The 20,159-nt window shown below is 45.5% G+C and overlaps 1 protein-coding gene across 1 annotated transcript in view; it reads right to left on the bottom strand.

Moving 5' to 3' along the window:
- The window catches only part of SEMA3D (semaphorin 3D), a 177,044-nt gene that overhangs the window by 46,614 nt on the left and 110,271 nt on the right, over positions 1 to 20,159 (bottom strand). The window contains exons 9-11 of the mRNA XM_081005477.1: positions 11,162 to 11,276; positions 7,508 to 7,577; positions 6,048 to 6,192 (exon numbers count right to left, since the gene is read on the bottom strand). Coding sequence (XP_080861603.1) covers positions 6,048 to 6,192; positions 7,508 to 7,577; positions 11,162 to 11,276 — 330 coding nt within the window. The remainder of the gene's footprint in view (positions 1 to 6,047; positions 6,193 to 7,507; positions 7,578 to 11,161; positions 11,277 to 20,159) is intronic.

Genomic DNA, 20,159 nt, shown 5'->3' with positions numbered 1-20,159 from the left:
GAAAAATAGTGCGTTGTCAATAAGGCCCAGGTGAAGTGCTCCCCCAGATACCCTCGCTTTTTGGTGCAAGCTTCTACTACAGCGATGCAGTCCAGGCAAGGTTCTTGATTCTGCTGAATGTATATATTTGCTGTGTCAAAAAAACAGGGCGGGTGCAACCGAGAGAATCAGAGGAATGTAAGAAAATCAAACTTGCACTAACTCTGCTGGTTTTTAGTCACAAGAGGGATGGTAATACTCATATGGAAAACAGTCAGGAAGCAAACTGGTCAAGGACCAAACTCCCCCCCCCCCCCGCCGCCCCAGACAAAAAGAAATATTTTCATAAAAGAGGGTTGGCCTCTCCTGGCTGATGCCTGATCCTGAGCTGAGCCAAACTGTTAGTTCAGGTGGCAAGTGGAATCAGCTAGAACTCTGTTTGACGTTTGCTCTGCACCCTCTGCTACGGTTTGCCGTATCATTTTCCCTCCAACGCATTTGGGCTGTTGACAGTAAGAAAAACTAGGAAAGAGAATTTGGAGAATTACAGGGATGGAGAGAAGAAAAGAAGGTTGTTAAATGACCTCCCGTTGGCATCACTTGCTAAATAACTAGCAAGCATGAAATGCTACAAGATTTACAATGTTCGGAAAACCTGCTATGTAATCAGCAATGATTCATATTGTAGAAAAATAGAAACAGAGAATGAATTTGGGCTGGGCGAAAAGGAGGCTTGTTCAAGAAAAACACACAAACAGGGAAACATTTTTCTCAACTGAGACAAGCCAATTACACTGAGAAGATCAGGGGAACATCTAAGTGGAGACACAGACAAGATATTAACTGAGACCGGATCAAGAGCAACACCAAAATTAGTCAAAAAGGAGAAACCAACAACTTACGGAGAACTGGAAGTGCAAATGGTCTAAAAAAATTATAGCAGCCGCAAAAGCAGCTGGAATGGAGAAAAGTGGGAGGTCTCTTTCTCCCCTATCTCACCTTCTGACACATCAAAGGGTATAAAAAGAAAGGTGAGTCAGAGAGACAGAGACAGTGCTAAATTATCCTTTCAAAACAGAGGACTTGCAATCAAATGAATCAGAAGCCTTGTGCAGATGGTCATGTTTATGGAGTGTAGGCATGGATATTGGCAGGTAGGGAGTGGGGGACATATCAGGGCTGGACCTCCAGGGTTTTCCCCTCCACATGTTGTAGGGCTCATGGGCAAATTGGCTGATACAGAATCGATGCACATTTTGCATAGAATAGGAAGCTGTGCACATGGGGTCTTAAGCATGTGGTGCTAGGTGGCTAGAGACTACAGTCAGAAGTCACTATAGGCCGGGCAGAGAAAATTCACCAGTCTTTTGATTGATTCTTCTACCCTACACATATCTGTATGCAATTTTTGCGTAATGTACACATAGAGAGTGATTTTTTGCATGTTCTTTTCACCTGTATATAAATGCTAATGCCCACTTTACATTTTATATGCATTTTTGTGCACGCTACTTGGCTGAGAATGGCACCACACCATTTGGAGAAGGGCGAATCCTGAAGGATGCTTGTGTTTCGATTTGTGTGCTCTTTCGGAAAGTGTGACTGCGATAGGTTTGCCTTTAAATGTGAACTGGACTGGCTTCTCCTCCATCCGTAATTGTAACTTGGAAATCCAGAGTGAGGGGACTGAGAGTCAGTTGGTGGGAAGGGAAGTGGCTCCTAAATTTCGCACCCTGATCTGCATTAACGAAACATTTTTATTTTATTTTTTGGATGCAGGCAGAACACAGCATCCCTTGGTTATTTGCGAGACTAAAATTTGGATGTGAATATTGTTGTCCACTGATGTAAACAATGATCATGAACCATTCTTATGGCTGGTTTGATCAGCTTCACTAACTCTTGAACGAACGTAAGCAAAGAGAAGAGAAAAAGACATGAGCATCATGTTGTGCACTGGAACGCTTTGCCAGTGGCGCTTTATTTTCAGTGGGATCCACATTCCCATGGAAGAGGGGGCCACAAGGGGCTCCCCAAAACCAATGAGCTTGCCCCCCTCCCCCCATTGCTGGACTCCTGTCATTGACATATACTTTTTTTCCAGAGAATAATAATAATAATTTATTATTTATACCCCGCCCATCTGGCTGAGTTTCCCCAGCCACTCTGGGCGGCTTCCAATCAAGTGTTAAAAACAATACAGCATTAAATATTAAAAATTTCCCTAAACAGGGCTGCCTTCAGATGTCTTTTAAAAAGAAGATAGCTGCTTATTTCCTTCACATCTGAAGGGAGGGCGTTCCACAGGGTGGGCGCCACTACCGGGAAGGCCCTCTGTCTGGTTCCCTGTAACCTCACTTCTCGCAATGAGGGAACCGCCAGAAGGCCCTCAAAGCTGGATCTCAGTGTCTGGGCTGAACGATGGGGGTGGAGACGCTCCTTAGAAATATACATTGCCTTCTCCATGCCACCCCCTACACAATCCCAGCCAGCGGTACAGAAAATGGTCGTCTTCCACATACCAGCCCATATAGTTCATGTTATTTTGCACAACAGCTGTTTGGGGAGCCTGAAAGAATCTTAAGAAATTCTCAGCTCCAAAGAGGAAAATATGCATTTGCATCGAAAGCAGCAAAGCCAGCTCAAAGTCAGCCCCGAAGAACAGGCAGGTTTTCAGTCGTTTCCATTGGCTGTGGTCTCTTAAGTAGTACCAGAGGGCAGACAAGTGATGCTCAGGGAGCAACTGAGACGCTGAGCAGTGCGCTTGCTCCATTTGGCACCATGCTGGCTGTCCATTTCCAGGCTACGTTAGCAGGAGTTTCTCTCTGACACAAAGTGCCACATATTTAGTCATAGCTGCAATTTCAGAGTGCTCTCCCACAGCACATGTACTTTGCGACATTGTTTACTTGGGAGACGAAGCCCGCTGAACAGAACATTAAAAATATGCCTGCTTCTGTGTAAAAGAATGCTAAGAAATGCCTCAAGGAAGTGAATTTCATCTCTGGCAATGAGACATGAAAGAAAATGTATTTCACAGCAAATTAGTTTGTTGTGCTTAATATGCTACCAGATGCTTAGGAACTTTAAACAAAGAAGGACTTTCTTCCTTTCTGGGTAGTTCCAACACTCTCAATAAAGCAGCTTTTGGTTTTTGCTGAGGTTGTTGTTGTTTTTACACAGCCAAGTCAACAAATCCAGCGTCATACCATCCCTAGGAAACTTGAATGCACACACAATAATAAGTTTGATGGGATACAATATTGACATCTGGGATAGCTCAGTCAGTAGAACATGAGGCTCTTATTCTCAAGGTCATGGGTTTGAGCCCCACGTTCATCACAATAGTCCTGCATTGCAGGGGTTGGACTAGATGGCCCTTGAGGTCCCTTCTACGATCCTGTCCCTGATTACTTCCCATTTTAAATAGCTACATCTGTACCTATCCTTTCATGTAGTAACTCCCCACCTGCCCACTCCTGTACTTTACCAATTATTTATTTTATTAAAAATAAATAAAAATACTTCAAGTATTAGGGATAAATTTAGATTACTGATCAGGGTCCTGGACAGTGAATAGCAGGTACCCATCATAGCAGTCGATGCAGTCTAAACCACCGAGCCTCTTCGGCTTGCCGGTCGGAAGGTCAGCAGTTTGAATCCCCGTAACGGGGTGAGCTCCCGTTGCTCTGTCCCAGCTCCTGCCAACCTAACAGTTCGAAAGCACACCAGTGCAAGTAGATAAATAGGTGCTGCTGAGATTGGAAGGTAAAGAGTGTTTCTGTGTGCTCTGGTTTCCGCCATGGTGTTCCATTGCGCCAGAGGTGGTTTAGTCATGCTGGCCACTTGACCCGGAAAGCTGTCTGCGGATAAACGCCAGCTCCCTTGGCCTGAAAAGCGAAATGAGGGCCGCAACCCCATAGTCACCTTTGACTGGACTTAACCATCCGGGGTCCTTTACCTTTTACATATCTCTTATATCTCTTACCAGCCTGGAGGCTGGAGGCTTGTTTCAAGCAATTAAAGCTTGAAGCCATATAAAATCCTTTGTCCAGAAGCTATGGGGCAACATGAACATGTTTAGGATGGACAAGGAAAGTTATTCAGTTCCCCTGTTAACCATGCAACATTTGCATCCAGGAGACTGTCTCCCAATCAGTGAATTTAGAATGGATTTGGGGTGTCTGTGTGTGTAGTGGTTAGAGTGTTGGACTCGGACTTGGGAGACGAGGGTTCAAATATCCCCCCAGCCATAAAGCTCAGTGGGCGGCCTTGGACCAGGCACTGCCTCCTCTCAGACTGACCTACCTCACAGGGTTGTTGTGGGGATTAAATGAAGGGGGGAACCATGTGCACCATGTTGAGCGTCTTGGAGAAGAAGGTGGAATAGAAATGGAACAAGGTAAAGGTACCCCTGACCGTTAAGTCCAGTCACGGACGACTCTGGGGTTGTGGCGCTCATCTCACCTTACTGGCTGAGGGAGCCGACATTTGTCCACAGACAGCTTCCGGATCATGTGGCCAGCATGACTAAGCCACTTCTGGCGAACCAGAGCAGCACACGGAAACGCCGTTTACCTTCCCGCCAGAGTGGTACCTATTTATCTACTTGCACTTTGATGTACTTTTGAGCTGCTAGGTTGGCAGGAGCTGGGACCAAACAATGGGAGCTCAACCCGTCATGGGGATTCGAACTATCGACCTTCCCATCGGCAAGCCCTAGGCTCTGTGGTTTAGACCACAGCGCCACCCGCGTCCCAATGCAACAAATAAATGACAATGTCTACATCCTTACTAGATATGTCACACACACACACAAATATAAATAAATCAAAAGGAGGCCATCATAAAAGCAGGAACTTCTGACTGAGTGCATCTGAGTAGTCAGACACCTTGGCGGCCTGCCATCTTATTCCCCTGCCTGATGAGAAGCCTGAACTGACCCAAGACAGGGACTCCACATTCCCCCAAAGGAGGACTAAATGTCCCAGCACACCTGTGACATTAATCATGTCCACTCCTGCCAAGGTGAAAGGAGTGTGAGTCACACCATCTTCCCATCCGGCAGGCTGGGACACGCATTCCCTTGGGATGCTCCACCAAGGAAGTGGGGCAATCCTTTGCTCCCATCGGCTCCCTCTTCTCCTGCCCCAGAGAAGTCTAGGGACCTTGCAGCCGGCTGGTGGGGAGAGGCGGTGATGGAAAGTGCTCTGGGTTTTGTTTTGTTTGTGCACAAAGCACTGATCCTTTTTACATACAGGCATCCACACACCCCTTTCAAGGGTGAACAAAATGATGTATTTTTGTTTTTTTTCATTTCCAAGGTAAGCTTTGGAACTAAGTCACAATGTGTTTAATGAGCCTTTGTCCAAAGTAACGGTGAACGGCCTGAGCCTTTGAAATAGCTGTCAACTCTACACAAATGCAGAGCTTTTAACAACTCAATATCTAGAGGTTTTCCTTGCACTAAGCATAACTCTTTTCTTCCCATTACTGACATATTCATTACCATATCTTTAAAAAAGCCAGCCACTATTTACTTACGATGTTCTGAAACAATTTATACCAAAAGGGGTCAAATTTAATGGCCACATCTAAAGAAAATATCATAAATAGAGACAGTAAAAACAAAACAGAACCGCAAGATTTAAGACACATACGCTCATAATTTAATGTTTGACAAAGCAAAGCATTATTCCAGGGCATGAGGTGCTGATGGCGCAGAGACAATCTCTGCCGACTCACGGAAACGCAGCCAAAGATTAGAAAAGCAGAGTTTGCGAGACAATCAGGAAATAAGCAGTTTGGCAACAGCTGTCTCAGAAAAACGGAAGGCGGGCATATACAAAAGAAAAAGAGGGGGAAAAGATAGCAACAGAAACTGTCAACATGAGGAAAGGGATGAATGGAGAATTTAAAGCATCCTGGAGGGAAAATATATCTGTTGGAAGCCGCCCAGAGTGGCATGATACAATAATAATAATAATAATAATAATAATAATAATAATAATAATACGTTATTTGTCCAGGCATATAAAATAAGCCAAACTGGAAAACACGACACCTACCGTCCCAGGCCTGGGATATGGAATCCTCCCATCGTATTGCACCCAGCGGTGGTCCACACTCTCCTTGTGGGCATAATGTCCATTGAAAACCGCTCGGATATCGGCCATGCTGTACACACAAACAGCAGAACCCTTGAATACAGAGCTGCAAAAACAGAAGCAAGTCGTGAGTGCAGCTTATTCAGCTCAGCACCTGAAAACAACTGCTGACTTCAAGATCAATTTACGTATCAAACTTTCAAAGCGAATAATTCCTTCTTCTTTTTTGCATGATAACAACAAATCCCCCCATAAGTACATCAGGGACTTTTTGGTGGGTGAAAATCACATGCTCCATCATTTGCATATAATAGGAAATGAACCAGATCAAACTGGTCAAATTCAATATATTCAACGATATTTACAAAGTTTCGAAAAATCACCACTGCTTTCAAAGACAATCTAGATACACATGTGAAAGACTTTCCTGTTTGCTTTTACTGAAAAGGGAGGCAGAATCTTGAAGAACAAACTAAGTTTTCTTCCATCCTCCCCAAACCTCTGCAACATGCAGTACATTTGTGGCAGGAAGAACATAAGGTTCCTTGATAGATAAATTGACATGGCGAGGCTTCCCAGAGGGTAGGAAGCTACAAATCATTAACTGAAAAGTATTATAGTGCAGAATCCACTGACTGTCTCTAGATTATCATGTATAGTGGACTTCATAATTAGAATTACAAAATTGAAACAAGGCTCAGGAACTAGCAGGCCCTGGGCTAAATCTACCTGTTTCCATTCCCTATTGCCAATTCTAAAGAGAAAAGAGGGGCAGGGATGAAATGCCTGTGGAAAACCTCCATTTCGCACCAAGTCTTTTGTCAAAGTCCCTCAAAAATAGTTGCTGATCAGCGGTTTGAAGCAATAATCTACCAAGCACAGTTCCCATTGAAGTTGGAATCCATCTTATACGAGTTTATGAGAGGGTAATAGTTGGTGGGCTCTGCTGAAGGCCTGACATACTGGCTTGTAACCCTTGCAGAGTTTTGTTTAAACCTTGAAGAACAGAAGGGATTCCATGCTAAATGGAACGCTGGGCTTGGATGTCAGCCATATGTTATGTTTGTATCTTGCCTTCCCCGCAAGAGCTCAAAAGTGCATTTTTGCCTCAAAGCATGACGGTGAGACCTGTCAGGCAAAGAGAACGTGCTTTGGCCAAGCCTAATAGCTGGATCTTGGACTTGAACCTTGATCTCCCACATCTGAGCCCAGAGCTTCATCTGCCACACCAACTGGCTCTCACTGGGGGGCACTGAGAAAACCACAATTTCCCTGCCTGCGCTTACCTCCTAAGGTGGTTGTAAAAAGGCAAAATAATATTTACTGTAATCCAATCTGAGGCCTAGTATTGCATTATAAACCAGCCATAGACGCTCCATTTTAGTTTGTGGACAGGTTTGGTCTCCAGAAGTAAAGCATACCTGGTGGTAGTGAAGACACCATAAACCATAGGATTTCTTTCATCTCTCGTAGAAAGTAAGAACACGTCTTCTGCAATGGAGAATATGTTGCTTTTAAAGTTAAGTATGTAGGTATTTTCTTACTTATATGCATTTTTTCAAATTTGTAAACTTTTGGCTAACCCCTGAAAATAAAGCAATGGCTCTCACTTTTTAGTTTCTTATGCTGCTTAGGCATATAATTTACTATTTCCCAGACCCTAATTATTAGTATGCCTCACTAATACACTCCAAACCCATAACTGCAAATGCTGTACATGTGGTAAGCCTCTGTGCCTGCCCCTCACTGCATACAGAATATAACATGTGGCAAGATGTTGCACATGGATGCGCAATTCCTGCAATCTCCTCTTGTCAAAAAGGAGAGCATGGGAGCAAGTAGCTACATGCAGAGTGTGTCTCTTGTGGTACCCTACATTACACAAATGTTGGGCAGTGCATGTGCGGGCCCATGGCCACGTGTCCAGACACAGGCTGTGTCAACCAGTATGCAAAAGCAGAACAAAAACAAAACAAAACCCTGAAATAAAAGCTTCAAATCTGTAAATATCAGTCCGTGTCTGAAGTCCTGAAAGGGCTCCATGCTTATGCACAGGCACCCAGCTTAAGCCATTTAAGCCACTGTTACTCTGTGTGATGGAATGTTGTGTTTCAGAGTTATTTTATACTCCAGCTCATTCTCTCCACTTTGGGACTGAAAAGCTTGTAGACACAGAGTGGCCAGGTAGACATGAGGACCTGACGCAGGAACATCCACAGTGGTACCTCGGTTTAAGAGCAGCCCTGTTTAAGAACGATTCGGTTTACGAATTCCACAAAACCAGAACTAGTGTCCCGGTTTACGAACTTTACCTTGGTCTAAGAAAGGAATTGGACACGGGTGGCGCTGTGGGTTAAACCACAGAGCCTAGAAGGTTCGAATCCCCGCAATGGGGTGAGCTCCCGTTGCTCGGTCCCTGCTCCTGCCAACCTAGCAGTTCGAAAGCATGTCAAAGTGCAAGTAGATAAATAGGTACTGCTCTGGCGGGAAGGTAAACGGCATTTCCGTGTGCTGCTCTGGTTTGCCAGAAGCGGCTTAGTCATGCTGGCCACATGACCTGGAAGCTGTACGCCAGCTCCCTCGGTCAATAAAGCGAGATGAGTGCCGCAACTCCAGAGTCGGCCACGACTGGACCTAATGGTCAGGGGTCCCTTTACCTTTTAAGAAAGGAATCCGAACGGTGGAAGGGCACCGGCAGGGGCGAACGAAGGCATTGTGACATCTGGGGCGGGGTGCCGCTACGTAGCGTGCATGTGCGGCGCCGCTACGTCCGACGCATGCGCCATACATAGCGACGCCACACATGCGCTGTACACAGTGGTTTGCCAGTGGTGGCGCTCCAGTGCCATTCAGTGCTGTCACCCTCTGCTCACAGCTGCAGCTGCGAACAGAGGATCCTCTACATACTGCTGTAGCGGCGATGGAGGGATCCCACTGCCATCCATATGGCGCTCAAGCAACACTGGCAGCAAATCGCTATGTACAGTGCATGTGCAGTGTCGTTATGTACAACACATGCGCTGTACATAGTGGTTTGCCGCCGGCACCGGGATCCTTTGGTCATGGCTGCAGCTGCGAATGGAGGATCCTGCCGTGGCGGGGCGAGCTCCCACGGGGTGCCTTCTTGTCACCCCCCCCCCCGACATGGCACCCGGGGTGCAATGCCCCCCACACCCTGTTGCGACGCCACTGGGCACCGGTGATGGTTTAAGAATGGTTTCGGTTTAAGAACAGACTTCCAGAACGGATTAAGTTCATAAACCGAGGTAACACTGTATTTTCCTTCTTTTGCACTGAGCCACACCCGTGAGACTCATAAACACGATACATTCTCCAATGAAGGTCCAGCTCTGCTTCACTAAAGTGGTTGACAAAGTCTACAATTTCAGGCATGGGGTAGATGTTGGAATGCTCCCCCACAGCACTCCCCTCCCTTCAGATAGAAAGCTAGCATATAAGGGGAAAGGGTTCTGGCCTAGCCTTTCCCTTTGCATCCTTTTATTCTATGTGCAAGGTTTTCGTTTCTTAAAATGCAAATGTATTCACTCATGTGAGCCCCCACCTGCCATCTAGATTGCCACAGAACCAGCTCGGTTTCTAAGCACAAGTCATAAACAAATATATTCTCTGGGTTTGTTTTGTGCTGCTTGCTTTTCCTGTACAAAGCAATACAGATGCCAAGGCTCCATTTACCTGTCCAGGCATGGTTGCCACCACTTGGCTATTACTCACATGCTGTTGCAATTAGTAGGAGTAAAAGTGTTTGCTCACCCACAGGATTCTTGTTTGCAGAGCTTTGTATAACATGTTATGCAGGTGTCCCAAAGGGCTGCTCTTACTTGGCTGTCATGAGGAACCACATGGGTGGAAATCTTTGCATTTAATAAGATTGGTGTGCAAAGAGCAGCAGAAGAGGCAGCCAATACAGGACCCGGAGGCATGTCTAAAGGGAGGCCAGAACTTTGGCTTGGTACTCTCTAGAGATATTGGGTCCTCCCTTAAAGAGGGCACATATTGTGGTGAGACCTGGACAACCAACACCCTGTGTTGTAGGTGGGTACAATTGGTCAGCCACAACACCCGATTGGTAGGTCCCTCGAAGCTGGGTGCAATCTGGCCAATGGAACGCAGTCCAAATGGTTCGAGGGACCTATTTATGCCCATGCACGTGACCCAGAGCTTCCTCTTTCAGCGCGTGCATTCGGGACACCCGCCCACCTCTCTTTTAGGGCTTGTGCATGACCTTACTATGCCGTTGTGTGTCATCTATTATCGGGACAGGGGTACGGCAGGAATTTTCCCCACTTGGCTGATTGGCTGTTGCTGTTTGGGTTCCGCCTGCCGCATAGCAAATCGTCACAACTTGTAAGGTTGCAGATAGGCTCTGGTTCAGGTGATAGGGATGGGAGAACGCTCTCGCCATCCCTATGTGAAGGGTATTCCGTTAAAGGAATCCAGGGACTCGATGGTTTGGTCAACCCCTGAGAGGGTGCATGAGTCCAGGGGGACATTTGGGTGGCAGAGACAGCCTGTTCCTGGCTTTCTGCTTATCCAGGGGTTCACCCTTGACTGACCTATGCTGGAACCCTGGGTCAGTGCTACCTGCATGGCAGGGAGCTAGTCGAACCAGAAGCTATGCAACCAGTCACTTTCTGTAATCAATAAAGTTGTGGCCTAAATTCTGCCCAAAACCAAAATTTGAGTCGTGTGTGAATTTATTTAGGGGGGAGGTTTCTGGGTCTGAACATGCAAATTTTATGACAACAAAACCTGCTTACAGGGGTCGCCTTGGATACTGTGCCACAAAAAGTCCCCTAAACACCAGGGGGCTGTTAGTTGACTTCTACAGAGAAAGATTACACTGTACACATTTTTGTTCCATATTGTGTGTCTACCTTACAGCTGAGCCCATTTGGGGGGCAATTTGGGAAGTGAGGGTTTAAAGAAATTTCCCATGCCCCCAGTAGCAGCTACTTTCAAATGAAGAAAATGGGTTTATAAAGTCTTGATCTTCTGTGATTAAAGAAGGGACGGGAGAGAGAGAGAGAGAACCACTAAAGCTGAAATTCACTTACGTAGCTCGTCAAAATGTGTAGCTGCTCCCTCTGGACCTGGGATCGAGCAAATGAGCCTGGCTTTCAGGAACGTGGTCCACTTGTTTATCAGACTGCGTTGGCCCCCCATGTCGTTCTGATGGAAAAGAAATAATGTAATTTAATTTCTGCTGGAAAGAAAGGAAGACTTTTACCTAAACAGCTTGAAAAGGTGTAACAGGCCTGTTTTTCAGAAAGAAAACTTTTTCGGGGGAGGGGGGAATTATGAAAATGAAGAGATAATACAGCATTTTCTACACTCGATGGGAGCAGAATACTTAGCTGCAGGAGATTTTAACAAGCTGAGCAGCCATTTGTGGACGAGTGGGATCACTGTCATCCAGCACAAGCACCTCACCTTTCTCTGGGCCTGACATAGACAGATGAACTTCTTTTTCCATATGTAGGCTCCAGTCTAACACAGGTAGACTCAACTCATACAACTAACATGTCTCATAAAATCCTGGTAGCACCTATGCAATGAATCCTTGGATGGTTTTTGAGTAGAGCTGGGTGGCCATCTGACATGGATGCTTGAGCCGAGATTGCTGCACTGCAGGGGGTTGGACTAGATGACCCTCAGGGTCGCTTCCAACTCTATGAGTCTATGAATAGCAGCACCAGAAAAGAATATCTGAGGGGCAGGGGGCGAGAAGGGGCAAACAAAATATCTGATTGAAGGTGAGCTTTGTATCAACAGGATCAACTGGATCTCAGGCATTCCTTGTGATAGTCCCTCTCTTTGGAATGACCTTCTCAGAGAAGGGCACCTGGCTGATAGCCTTGCAACTTTTTCTATATCGGAGTCCAACAATTTATTGGAGTCCAACTATACCTGGAGGACCACAGGTAAGCACACCAGCTCCAGACAATTGAACACAGATGCTGAACAACTGCACATTGTACGAAAAAGAGTTGTCTGGGATATGATTTTCATAGTTTCATTTTTCATCTCAGTTCTGTTCTTTAGTTCTTCCCCTTTCCAACGGTGTCTGTGCCCTGGACACAGCTGATGGAAAACAGAAGGTCCTCAATTGAGTGCAGGGGACAGCAGTGGGCTGATGAGTTGATAATCTGCCTTTGTGCACCTTCTACAAAAAGTACATTTGGCCACAATGAATTCAGACTATAGGATGCCACAGGGCTCTTAGTTGTCTTTACAATAAACCTCATTATATTGCTAGATAAAGCTCTTAAGGGTTTTCATTTCACTATGAATAACAACTTAATTAGCACCTACTGCTTAGTAGTCTCTTAAACTGTAAGGAAACCCCAGCGCTCCGCCTGCAAGTGACTCCTTCCAAGGAACAAGAAAGTACCTATCAAAAGTCTGCTATTCACTTGTGCCTGGGTGTCAGAAGCACGTACAGGAAGGCTGCCAAATGTGAGGGAGATATTTAACCCTGGTCAATTACAGTAAAACTATAGTCACATGGAAAATCTGAACTGACTTTTTCGGGAGGGGAAGGAAAAGGTACTAAGAAATTCAGGGCAATTATATGCTAGGGAGACAATGTAACTATCTTGTAGACCATCATGAACAGTTCACCACTTCTCTGATCACGATCATATTTGGCAAGAAGAACTGGAAAAATGGCACAGAGCTGCCTAAGAAAAGCACACCGCTTTCAGAAACATCCTATTTTAACGTTTTAACAGTCAGACACAAGCTGAAGCAAGTATTGCATCCATCAGCACCTTCAATGAAATTCAGAATCACATGGCTGGAAAGAGAAGCACATGTGGCTGGAATTCCTTGTTTTTTTTATATCTGGTTATCATAAATTTGGGGTGGGGGCCTTTTCCAGCCTTTGGCCACATTCGATTCCCCCATGGGCAAAACGTGTGGCACTGGTGGGCCAGAGGGGGAAAGGGGGGAGGAGACAAAAGGGGGCAGAACAATGGATGGCATGACTCTGACTTTCATAGAGAAGGCTAGTTTCCAGCCATGTGAAAGCAAGATACAGGTTAAGAACAAGGTTCAGGTTTGGCAAAAGCACTTGAAGAGGCCCCAATAGGGGCTGTGGCCTGTGAATCCACAGAGAGGACTGGACAGAGAAATCTTTATGCATTTTCTTTTTTCATGAAACCAGCAAAACTTCCTCAAACAGGAGTTTTCTGTATGTGGGAATATGGGGGAATATGTGCACTATACATTTAAAGCAGCGTCACACCACTTTAAACAGTCATGGCTTCACCCAAAGAGTCCTGGGAACTGAGAGCTGTGAGGAGACCCCTATTCCCCCTTCAAAGAGTTCCCTAGGAAAAGGGAAGGGCTGTTAAACCATTAGTTCATCTGCCCTCTGGACAAGAGAATGTCTCCCTGTCAGGAAGTGGTACAGGCAGCTTCATTTTGGCACCTGAAACAAACCACAAAATGGCGTCTCCCTCCTGCCTGCCTGGAGAGAGCTTTCCACAAATGGGGAGCCACTGTGGAAATGGCCTGTCCTTGTGTTGCCACCCTCTGGACTTCTTGCTGAGGAAGCACGCGAAGAAGGGCTTCAGAGGATGATTGCAGGATCCTGGACAGTTCCTTTGAGGAGAGGCAGTCCTTGATGTACTGTGGTCCTGAACCACTACATGCTAATGCCAGGTCAATATGGGTGTTTGGGGCAGTTTGTTTTCAAAGACCTTGACACTCAAAAGGAAAGGTGAGCATGCACAGGGAGGTACCTAATTCAACACTAGAAATGGAGATAGCTTGGTTAATCCCCCTTCCCAGCAGGAATCACACTTTGAGCAACAGCTGCTCCTGAGGAAATGAAAGCAAATTGCGATGGCTTCAGTCATTTGTTGCCCTCCAAGATGGAGTCTGGGGTTCCACATATAACCTGAAGGATGTGCTGATGCCATGCTTGCCCTGTTGGCTAACAGGAGAAAGAAAGATATCAGAGAATGCCGATGGGAGGCCTACTAGTCAATTATCAATATGAAACAGGTGCTTTCCATGTTAATCTTAGGCATTCATTTGAATCTTCCACTCAGTACTTTTTGAACTGGGAGGCACATTCTGTAGAAGCAGAGAGGAGCAATAGTCATTTCCTCTCCTCCTGTGTGCCCCATAGCAATATGTGCATTGTACTGGGCTACATCACACACCTGCCAGTGGGAGATATGTCTCTGTCTCCCACTTGCGTATGATTTACAAATGTAGGTAGAGGAAAAGCCAACGTGTTTTGCTTCATCTTCATTGAGGCTCATGCAGTCCACACCAGCCAGGTATCATAAGTAAGCTGTACTGCACAGAACACAGCATGCAGACTTTGCAAATCACAACCACAGAAGAGAACAGATGCCAAGGGGGGAATTAAGAGAACATCTGCAGCCTGCCATTCCTAAATCTTACTGTAAGTCAAAATGACACACATCAAGAAAGAATAGCAAAATGCATAGGAAGTTTTCTGGACATCAATCAAGCTGGAGGACATTGAGAAATGCAAATGCATTGCAGTTTAAAAGTAATAATTACAGAAAGCAGCTGTGTAAGTCAAACCAGACAACATGTGGAATTTGAAGAAGTTGCTTATTAATTAGTGCCTGCAGCAAGTTATGCAAAAGCATCTATCAAAGGAAATTCCTGGCAAGAACAGCAGGAAATAAATGAAAATCAAAAAAGAAAGAAGCTCTTGAGTTCTCTTTGCATACGTAAGGAGAGAGCTGATATTACTGGCAAAAAGAAATACACACACACACCCCAGCTACAGTAGGTTGCATTAGAGAAAATTCTCTGGTCACATTTAATAAATTCCTTGAGCTATTCTATCCTGAAATGGACAAAGATGTCCTAATTTTCTTAGCTCCATAAGCTTATTTACTTTAAATGCACCATTACATTTGTGGTTTCCCAGTAACAGTACTTTGCCTCAGTAAATCCATCACTGCTCACAATGCTTGCCTGTAGAAAACCAAGTCCCTGCCACAAGGTTCAAGTGTGAATTGTGAACAGGATGGACTGTTTAAATAGTTGCTGTTATTACAGTATTGACCAGCAGCAAGAGACCATTTTGTGCTGATATAAAGACAAGATTTAAAGAGAGTCATTGACCACAATAAGCTGTGGCATGGGAATCTATTTACCCAGAGTTCATTATAGGATTGACTACTCCACCAGGACAAATTGCAGATTCTTTTGGACATTTCCTAAAAACTTAGCAGCCCAGGATAAGATGAACCTGGCCAACATCCAGAGACATAAAAATTGAGAGAACTGCTGTGCTTTTCCTAAAACATTGTTGGACTGCCATCCTTTTGTTGAACCAGAAGAGTGTGCAATTCTAACCGTATTACCAACACGGGAAAAAGCATCATTACTCTAATATTACTGTAAACATGTACTTTAATGTGGAGTGGTGTTAATATGTTTCTGTGTGGACATGTGGCAGGGAATACCAGGATACTGCTTCAATTTTGACAATTTTGTGGTCATGGGGGGGGGGGCAGGGCCAGCCCACCCATAAGGTAGACTGAAGCAGCCACAGGGGATGTGCAGAATCCCACAGGGGATGTGCAGAGAGATCTTGTGAAAGTTCAGTGAGATATTGTGCAATCTTGTTAGAAGCTGCTGCCATGTGACCGTGGTAAGCGAGGCTTTAACGGTAGGGCTGGCGCCTTCCCAACTTTGCCTCAGGTGGCGAAACAGGACAGGCCACCCCTGGAGGGTGGTAATTTTTGGATGAAGCAGTTGAAGTCTAGGTACTTGGTCTCCATCCTCCTTCTTGACCCCTCCACTCCTCAGAAGTGCCTGCTTCCTTATTTGCTGGGCTCCCTAGTTCAACAGTGCTGTTGCATAGCTCCAGGTCGATCCAAAATTAGACCATGCTCATCCATTTCTTTATTTTGGTGAGGGGCAGGTACCACTGACACCTGGGTGGGTGATCTAGGTGAGACTGACCTAACTCTGCAATGCCTGACTAGATCCTTAATGTAGAACAAGGCAAGACTGGAGGGTCAGGCAGGGGGTGTCACTGTGGACCTCAGGAGTTCCACCTCCTTCAAAAGAAAACCTGTTGACCCCAGGGTGGGCTTAGAGGGTTTGCATTCGGTGTTGGGTGAGAGAGAGAAATAGAAATGCTGTTGGACTACTCACCACCACATGGGAGCCAATGAGAGCCAACAATTCTCGACCCAGGAGCAATGTCCATGGGGCTGCCTCAACGGGAGACCCAGTCTAACACATTGAGCGGGGCATACTCTTGATGTAGCTTTTTGACATGAATGATGTGAGGGGTGGCCTGAAGACAAGAGGGTACAGTGCCCCCCTTCATCATGGTCTGGAGTGGTGGGAGTCATTCCCATTTGGTGGGTGTCAAGATCATGTAGGCTTCTTTTTGCTCTTCATTTCATTGGACTTCATCAAGGAGCCTGGTGGATTCAGACTTATATTCTGGTAAAATGCCTCTCTTTTCTTACTTTCTCCATTTCACTGTCACTCACAGAAATTGTACTAGAGACAATTCTAAATTGCGTGCTTGCTTGGACTTCCTAATTTGAAATCACTCCAAAAATAATTCAGGGGAGGAAAACTTCCGGACATGATGTGAAAATATTTTCGAACTCAGGAGTCAGGTTTTCCGCAGCTAACCCCATAATTCGGCACATCTGATGTGAGAAAATTACAGCTCTAAAAAAGTAATGGGAAGTCTGCAAGGCTGGCCAGCAATGGGAGCTAAAATAATCTCTCACACATAGTTCAAACAAAAGCTGTTTCCAGAGCTGATGTGGTTCACTCATTCAACATTCCTTTCCCTCCACTTGCTGTTTCCACTGCTGTAAAAGGATGATGATTGCAAGCAAAAATTATGTGATATGTATTTGTTTTTATACAATTTTATTTCAATTTATATTTTTTTAATATGCAGATGGTACAATTCCTTGAAGTTTGAACCAGTTTTGCCTTCTGGTTTAACCATCAACACCTTGCTCTAACAGGTCTCTAGTATGAGGATTTAAGAAGGCAGTAAATTACAGAACTGGTTCAATAAACGTGTGTGTCCTTATTTCTCTGGAATTACCCTTCTCCCTTATGACCCATCATGGCCCACCCATATGTCAACAAAGAGGATAAATTAGGTTCCAAATTGCATAAAATTTGCATAGAGGAATACTGAAAGTATAGATGTGAATTTAAGGGGGGGGGGATAATTTCTATGAGTTTTATCCAACCCTTTCCTGCCCCACATCACCCCACAGATCTACTCCAGCAGATTCGTGGGGAGAAGAGCTTCTGGCGTCCCTGAGCAGGCTCAGGCAGGCTCAGAATACATCTGAAGGACTCAGTATTTGAGATCCGTTGCTGAAGCCCAGTAACTGCAGATTTTGGCACCATCCCTCTGTGCCATCAAAGGAGCCTTCAGACACATTATTGCATATAATCCATACAGGTAAATCCATCTGCTGCAGTTGCTTGTGTTTAATCCTCCTTGAATGTATACCTTCAGCAACGTGGCTGCTGCTGGATCCACAGTTGCTCTCAAGCTGGTCCAGATAAGTGCAAAAGGGTCTGGCAACATGCCACACCCAACCCCTCGCAACTATGGGATGGCAGCAACTGCCAAGGCAGCAACAGCCATGCAGGTAAAAGGACAAAAACAAGTATTTTAAAGGTGTCTTAGGTAAGGATAGGCCCATCCATCAGTTCTGGTTTCTTTCTGTTTCTCATTTTTCCAATCTTCAGTTCTCCTCATTTCTACATCGATAGTTTATTGTTTCTTTTTAAAAGTCCTCATCAAAATTCAGCAGCAGCTTAGGGCAATTTTCTCCTAATAGCCACATTTCCCCCCCATGCAATTTTGCCTAAAATACACAATTTTGCTAAGTAGCCCCCCACCCAACGTAATGCATTCTGTATGTTAGTTCCAATAATATATGCTCCCGTCCCTAACTTTAGGCCTCGTCTACCCATATGGCAGTATGTGCTGGTGGCAGGCCTGCCCCTCCTAGAAGGCAAGGGGAGGCAACCACCTCAAATGGCAGGGTCTACAAAGGCAGTAGACCCCAAGGTAGATCTTTATCCCTTGTTCCTGATGTTGATCTTTGCTCTCCCTTCCCTTCCCACCCAGGAAGAAAGCACGATTTTGTGGTTCACCCAGGGTGCCAAAATTTCTTGGGCTGCCCCTGACTGCCGGAACTGTATGTGGAGTGCTGCTTTTTTAGACTATATGTGGCGGTATGACTTTTGAAAGCTGCCTCACATATGTGCAGGTAAATCAAGCATACTGTGAAGGAAAGTTCTAGCCAAGCCAACTGCCTCTTGTGCCAGATTCCTGTTTTCAGTGGAGCACTTAAAAAATGTCATTTGTCTCCTGCATTCTGAAGAGGAACAGTTCATTCAATACCTCTGAAGTCTACCACCATCTCTTTTATTTTATCATTTCTTTGTATATTATTATTTCTTTATATATACCGCCTTCTTCTCCAAAGATCTCAAAGCATACATGGTGGTCTCCGTCCTCATTTAACCCCCCACAACAGCCCTGTGAGGTTGGGCTGTGCTGAGAGACTGTGACTGGCCCAAGGTCACCCAAGGAGCATCATGGCTGTGAGGATTTGAACCCTGGTCTCCCAGGCCATGGACGTGGGTGGCGCTGTGGGTTAAACCACAGAGCCCAAGACTTGCTGATCAGAAGGTCAGTGGTTCGAATCCCCACGATGGGGTGAGCTCCCGTTGCTCGGTCCCAGCTCCTGCCAACCTAGCAGTTCGAAAGCACGCCAAAGTGCAAGTAGATAAATAGGTACCGTTGCAGCGGGAAGGTAAATGGCATTTCTGTGCACTGCTCTGGTTCGCCAGAAGCAGCTTAGTCATGCTGGCCACATGACCCGGAAGCTGTCTGCGGACAAATGTCGGCTCCCTCAGCAAGTAAAGCGAGATGAGCGCCGCAACCCCAGAGTCGGTCACGACTGGACCTAATGGTCAGGGGTCCCTTTACCTTTACCTTATTCCCAGGCCACAGTTCAACCTTCTAACCACTATGCCATACTCTATGTTTCTGGGGCATATATAGAACAGATGTTAGGATTACAAGCATGACGGTGAAAATAGCCCACTTTCAGCAAGGCTCATGTTCCTGACTGACATTTCCCTCCGTGAGCTAAGTGCATTTATGGCCTGGGGATTTAAGCCTGCGAGTCCATTTCCCCTTTTAGAAGCCATGGGACTTGACAGCGCTTCCCTATGCCTGGATTGCATCCAGAGGGATAGGAACTGACTCCTCATCCATGAGCTTTAGAAACAAGCCTGCCACAAGATTTACCAGATATTGCTGTGCAAAGATTCTGCCCGGAGACTCTGCCCTCCAGACATCCATGATGGGAAAAGCAGAGCAAAGCCTCCAAGCCAAGCTCTTAACATCTGGCAAATCAGCGCAAAATGTTTCCTGCTTTGGCTGTTTATGGGACAGTCGACACGGAAATGAGATCACTCCAATGTCCACCTGCTTTTTTACATTTTTTTTTTAAAATGCCATCTTTTGAAGTTCTTAAATGATAGAAAGCACTAATTTACAAGTCTGAAAGTCCTTGTGACAATGTCTGCAAAAGACTGTGGGAAAGCCCAGTTTGAGAAAGGTGCTTATTTGGCAAACCCACACAAACGTTCTCTCGCACGGGGCATTCCGGTTCTGGATCACCGAGCAGAGAGGAAAAATAACTAAAAATTATGCTCCCGTCTGCATATTCAGCAACATGTCTGGGCAAAAAGTCCAGGAAGCAGAATGGCTTAAATGCTGGGAAGAATGACCAGATGCGTAAGGGGATTAAGGTTTCTAGAACCTGGAAATTACTGTGGGGGCAACGTGTGTAAATCAGCAATTACTACTGCCTGCCTAGAATTGAGAACTTGTGATTTTACAAATACCTAGTTGGAGCCTGATGGGATTCTGGCACATTGAGAAAGAGACTGCTGGGTATGGGATCAAAGGGGTGGGGGGGAAATGTGTGTGTCCATAGTGTGTTGGTATTTTTAATAGTGCAATCATAAATAAAA

Source organism: Podarcis pityusensis, assembly GCF_964106645.2.
Source record: "Podarcis pityusensis genome assembly, chromosome: 5".
Classification (NCBI taxonomy): domain Eukaryota; kingdom Metazoa; phylum Chordata; class Lepidosauria; order Squamata; family Lacertidae; genus Podarcis; species Podarcis pityusensis.
This window is presented reverse-complemented; position numbering and strand designations above follow the sequence as displayed.